This window comes from Asparagus officinalis, chromosome 8 (assembly GCF_001876935.1).
Source record: "Asparagus officinalis chromosome 8, Aspof.V1, whole genome shotgun sequence".
NCBI lineage: Eukaryota > Viridiplantae > Streptophyta > Magnoliopsida > Asparagales > Asparagaceae > Asparagus > Asparagus officinalis.
Genome location: NC_033801.1, coordinates 41,399,661 through 41,405,199, shown reverse-complemented (window position 1 = coordinate 41,405,199; position 5,539 = coordinate 41,399,661). Strand labels below are relative to the sequence as shown.

General features: G+C 32.1%; 1 protein-coding gene across 3 annotated transcripts in view; it reads right to left on the bottom strand.

Annotated features, from left to right (window-relative positions):
• The window catches only part of LOC109820325 (protein DA1-related 1-like), an 11,956-nt gene extending 7,158 nt beyond the window's left edge, over nt 1–4,798 (bottom strand). The window contains exons 1-5 of one of the 3 annotated variants that reach the window (XM_020386452.1): nt 4,527–4,798; nt 4,289–4,427; nt 4,108–4,184; nt 3,512–3,661; nt 711–801 (exon numbers count right to left, since the gene is read on the bottom strand). In XM_020386452.1, the coding sequence (XP_020242041.1) occupies nt 711–801; nt 3,512–3,622 (202 nt within the window). In that variant the 5' untranslated portion in view covers nt 3,623–3,661; nt 4,108–4,184; nt 4,289–4,427; nt 4,527–4,798. The remainder of the gene's footprint in view (nt 1–710; nt 802–3,511; nt 3,662–4,107; nt 4,185–4,288; nt 4,428–4,526) is intronic. The other 2 variants (XM_020386453.1, XM_020386454.1) reach the window with 2 other exon arrangements.

Here is a 5,539-nt window from a genome sequence, read left to right as displayed (position 1 = left end):
TGGTTGGGGGAGTGGGGCTTAATACCTTTTAATTGAGAAAGAAAATTGCAGTATTAACAAGTCATTTAAAAAAATTTACATATTATATCAAAATACTATAGCACTACTATAAATACATCTTAGAGCAAAAACATCATTTTGCACAAATATGAAGTTGAAAAAATCAATAAAAGCTAAGCCTGGCCCACTAAGGACATGAGTATCTAGCAAGGTTTAAACCCTGAGCTAGTCTGAAGGACATAAATATACAGGTAAATAAAAAAATTAAAAACAGCAGTAACCAAGAGGTGGATAACTGTTTTTCAGTGTTATCACACTGAACCAAAAAGCAATAATAGAAACAGTAGTCAGCAATATGGTGCATAGCTTGCTTAAATTCAACAATTATCATGGTCCTTTTTATTTTCTTCCCTACTCTTAAGATTTTTATCTCTAGAAAGCTTTGCCAATCCACACCTCTTTGCCTTTGCTTTGGAGAATGTAATAGAGTAAAACTGATACCCTGCAAGTGGGAGGGGTTGGAGGACAAAGAAAAGGAACAAAAAACGGTTAACTAAAAACTACAGATAACAGGAAGAACAAATGACCTTTATCCTAAACATTTTGGGTCATCTATTAAGGGCCATCCCCTTATTCAAGTTAAAAACTATAAACAAATACAAATAACATGAAAAAATAAAAAGCAAACAACCAATAGACCTCACACTAACCAATTGCCTTAGCCTTCTTCTGCTCTTCTTCTGATAGGGAAAGTGCAATAGCATGATCAATATCTTCATTTTCATAGTCTGACAGGGCATCCTACATCCAAATCAAAGAAAAATGAACTTCGCAAGAAAGCAAAACATAGAATTTCTAGAGGAAACAAGCACCCAAAACCGACTCCAATCAGTTCGCAAAAGTCATATAGAGCATCTAGAAATTATAATGTCATAGCCAATATGCACACACATGATGTACAAGATCTAAATAACTAAGTTATATAAACATAGATAGTACTTTTAGGACACAATCAATTAATTTTAAATTAGAAACTTTAATAATGTGTTTCAAGAAATTTGATACAAAATATTTTATAAAAAATAATGTTTAAGGCAATGTTTTGCAAACTCATTAAACAAGACCAAGCGGAGACAACATTGGTCCTAAGGTTTGGTCCTAGTTCACCGATTTTGGCCTCAAACTAGTTCTTTTTTTATCCACCCCTCACCATGGTTTACTTTTGAACCTGTTTAGAAGGAAACTAGTTCATCGCTCATTTGCCAAACTTAGCCTAAGATACGTATTTATTAATTTAACTATTAAAATGTTACACTTTCTTTTACCTATTTAAGTAGCAAATTGTGCCACTATATTTTTGTATCTTTATTTTCACTATTCCATACCATGCCAATTATCATTGATCTAAATGCAAAAAAGATTTCTTAGCATCAGTTTTCTATAACTAGTCTTCAACCAACCTCGACAGTTATAACTATTATTTAATTTTTTGTATTTCAAGACTTAATATTAATAGAAGTATTTTAGTGTTTTAAATCCATCTGTTTTTTCTTTCACAACCTCTAGCATTCAAGGCCTCATTTGTAGTTTGGTTGTAAATTTCAACTGTTTGTATATTTGATTGAAAAGGATTTATATGTTTTTTGTTTGATTTAGAGAGAGAGCACATTTAATAAGCAGAGGAGATGGAGAAAATGTCTATTCTTTAAAACCTACCACTTTTCCTTCAATGAAAAATTTCCCTAAAATCAAAGATGAAGGAATGGGGAATTCTCCCCCATTTCCTTAACTTTTCCTATGCTCACTATGTTGTTAACATAGTACTATAGTATTAGTTTTTTAATATAGTAGTATAGATATCCACCAGCAAAAGTAGTTTCATTTGGTTTTTTGGATTATATCATGCCTAAGACAAACTCAATTCCTACCCTAATTAATATTACCCTAAAATCAAAGCTGAAGGAATGGAGAATTCTTCCCATTCCTTCAACTTTTCCTACCGTCACTTTTTTTTAACATAGTACTATAGTAGTAGTTTTTGCTTTTTAATATAGTAGTATAGATATCACTAGCAAAAGTGGTTTCATTTTTCCTTTTGGATTACATCATGCCTAAGACAAACTCAATTCATATCTAATTTAATATCACCCTTCCTTTATTCTTCAAGAACTTTCCTAGGTTACATAAGGTCAACTAACCATAAAAGTTAACCAATAATGATTCCCTGCTGGTGTATTCATTCATCTTTCAAATCATTATCTGATAATAGTCAAAATTTTGCTCAGAAAAGACCTTCTGGTCGAACTTTCTCACACTCGCATGTCCGACTATTTAAACATCAAATGATCAAATACAGTTGCAAAGCAGAAGCATGCCCTCTGACACTATGCTTGCAGTTGTAAAACTAGAATGGTTAAAACTTAAAAGAACATGATATGTCATGAGATGCTTCAAGTTACATATCCCAATAATTATTGGAACAATCATATCCCATATTGAAAAAGTAGGCAATTTAAAAATTGCAACATATCTACAAACAACTTATCACTCATACATTTTCTCTGAAAAAGCTCTTCACTCATATATTAGATCTCTAACTTGTTACTCGTTTGCAAACTTTAGAGTATCTATCATGTACCCAACATGTATTGTACCAAGCTATGTTACCTGGGTACTTCATTCATGAAGTCATACCCGTACCCGACACTTACTCGTACCCAAACTTCATGGACGCTCCTTGGATGTACGAATACATTTACCCAAACATGCACTCAATTATACGATATATGTTTTAATAAAAAATACTTGTCATACACTTCTTGGACCTATATCCTACACTTCATATCCATTTTCTGAAACTCGTTAGCCATGGGTCCGGTTGTTTCAGCCTATATTCAACTTAAAGACTATGATTTAAAAGGGTAGTTTTGAGTGTCTAGCTAAAAAACCAACAGTTTCTAATTTATAATAATCAACATGATGAAAGATAAAAGAAACTTAAAAATATGATAGGAAATTAATTTCAAATAGCAAATGAATTAAAAAATAATAATGATCTCATGTAAATTATTAATTTTGAGATATATATATAGTCGTGTCCCCATACCCTATATTTCACAAAAATGCCGTGACTCGTACCCGTACCCGTACCCGCACCCGCATCCGCACCCGTATCGGTACTCATACTCATTTGCATGCAACTTAGGTACCAAGTATGTGATATGCATCTGATTAGAGGGTGGTCATACATCAAAGTATCTATGTGCAGTTGATTTCAAACTTTATGATTCCGCCAATATAGTACTTCAACATAGCAGTCAGCACTATAAAGGGGAAGCTATAAAAGGGAATCAAAATATAACCTCTAACAAGTTGCCAATATCATTAAATTAGCCTGGGTTGGGTATATATGATGTATGAAATTTTTCAGTCTAGATAATGATTTTTAGTAAAAACTCAAAGATACACAAGCAAATGTGTTAAAGGAGAAGGGAAAGGGATTCTGAATTACCAATGAATTTGAGGGATCATCCCAAACTCTATCATCCCCAGATTTCCCAAGATACTGTCCTTCTGAAACTTTGTGGCTGGAACCTTTAAAAATTTTGTTCAGCCAACCCATACTTGAGATGTTATCTGGACATGAATAGAGATGGTCTTCCTGCAAAAACAATATAAAAAGTGGATTCTTCAAGATAATAAGGCACCAAAAACTAAGTTTTCAAACTTACAATCGCCATTGAGCGATAAAATGGAACTTAATAATGACCAATAACAGTTACTGTACAATTTCGCTTGTTATTTCGATCACAAAACGAGGGAACAGGTAGTCTGAAGAATTAAAAAAAAAACCAATCTAATAGACTAGATGATTTGCAAATACAGCGGAAAGAAAAATTCTCCATCCAAATATACAATGGCTTGAATCACCAAAATCAGACTGAAGAAAGAAATAAAAAAATTTAAAAGACCCAAGTAAGTAAGAATCAAGGCCAATGATATAATCTATAGATCCTGAATCCTCCGTCAAGATCTCATAGACACCATACATCGAACGTACCCATCCCAAATCATTGGTAATCCAGTAAACGTATAATCAATACTCACCTGAAATCTCTTATATCCAAAACTGAAAAAAAAAATCTTCGCTGTTGAGGGAGACCCAGATCAAAAAAGGGCCAAATCTGAAAAGATAAAATTGACATAATGCAGCAGTCAATCAATCAAAATATATTACATTTATTCCCAGTCCAAAAGTCAAAAAGGAAAAGGAAAGGAAATAACTTACACCCACTTGAATTTAATCAGTTAAAAATTGAATTTATTGTACTTTTTTCCTCCAACTTCACAGCAAACCCATGAGAGGAAATTGGTTGGAGAAGACGCAATCAGACGACCCATGTGGATCAGTACCTCAAAAATTCAATCTAAAAGTTTTTATTAATGGAAGAGACCAACAAAGGAAGCAAGCAAGAAAAATGTAGTATATACAGGGTTTAATGCGTTGGGATGTATATAATATATACCTTGAGTGAGAATAAACACATTAGAGATGGATCCTTTATGGGTTTGAGTACTTTCTACTTTTACCCAAAAAAAGGCATCAGAGGATTGAAAAGGAGAGAGATCTTTGGGAAGAACCCACCAACAACTGAGAAAGTGGGAATGAAAGTTCATGTAAGAAAGAGATTGTGATGCTTGGGAAAATCTTTGAAATCATCCAGCCAAGGGCTTTTTTAGAAATATATGTGATTTTTTTTAATTTATGTTTTTTAATTACCGGATTCAATTCTAGATTTCTAACTTTTCTATTTATTCTTCTATTGATCTTTCTTAATTTGATTTTTCTCTTCCTTTCTTGATCTCCCTCTTGTTGATTTTTGTTATGATCTTGTTATTTCTTATTTTTCTTTTCTTTTTAGTTGCTTCCTCCTTATTCTTTCTTCCCTCTTGTTTTAGTTTTTTTTTATTTTTGTGACAAATTTATCCCTACATCTATACTCTTTCACTGTTACTCTTTTTTGTCCATGTTTTTTTAGAACCATATTTAGAATTTTCAAACACACATTTTCCTTATGAGTTCGATATCTTTAATAATATACTTGTTAGTTGTAGTCTTACAACTAGCATGTTTTTATGCCAATCAAGTTTTGGCATCACTGTTAAGGAAGGTGCTTGTAGAATAGAATTTTTCTATTTTGGTTTTTTAACTTATGTGTTTGCTTTGTAAAAGACTAAATTAGAAGAATGAAAGTTGAAGATTAAAGAAAAAGATTTGCTTGATAGGTGAGTCCTTTTTCTAATATTTTTAATTTCACCTTCTAGTTAGGCTTTTCGCATTAGAGATAATAGGAACTAATAAAAAATATTTTTCTTGATGACCCTCATAAAATTCACCCTACACTTGAACAACTGCTAAATTCAAACAAGAACTCTTTTTCTCACATTTATTTTATTATTGGCTCTAGTTAAAAAATATATTCTTTTTGCATTCTTTTGTAGTTGCTTTTAATTCTTAGGGTTGTGTGGTATATAGTTA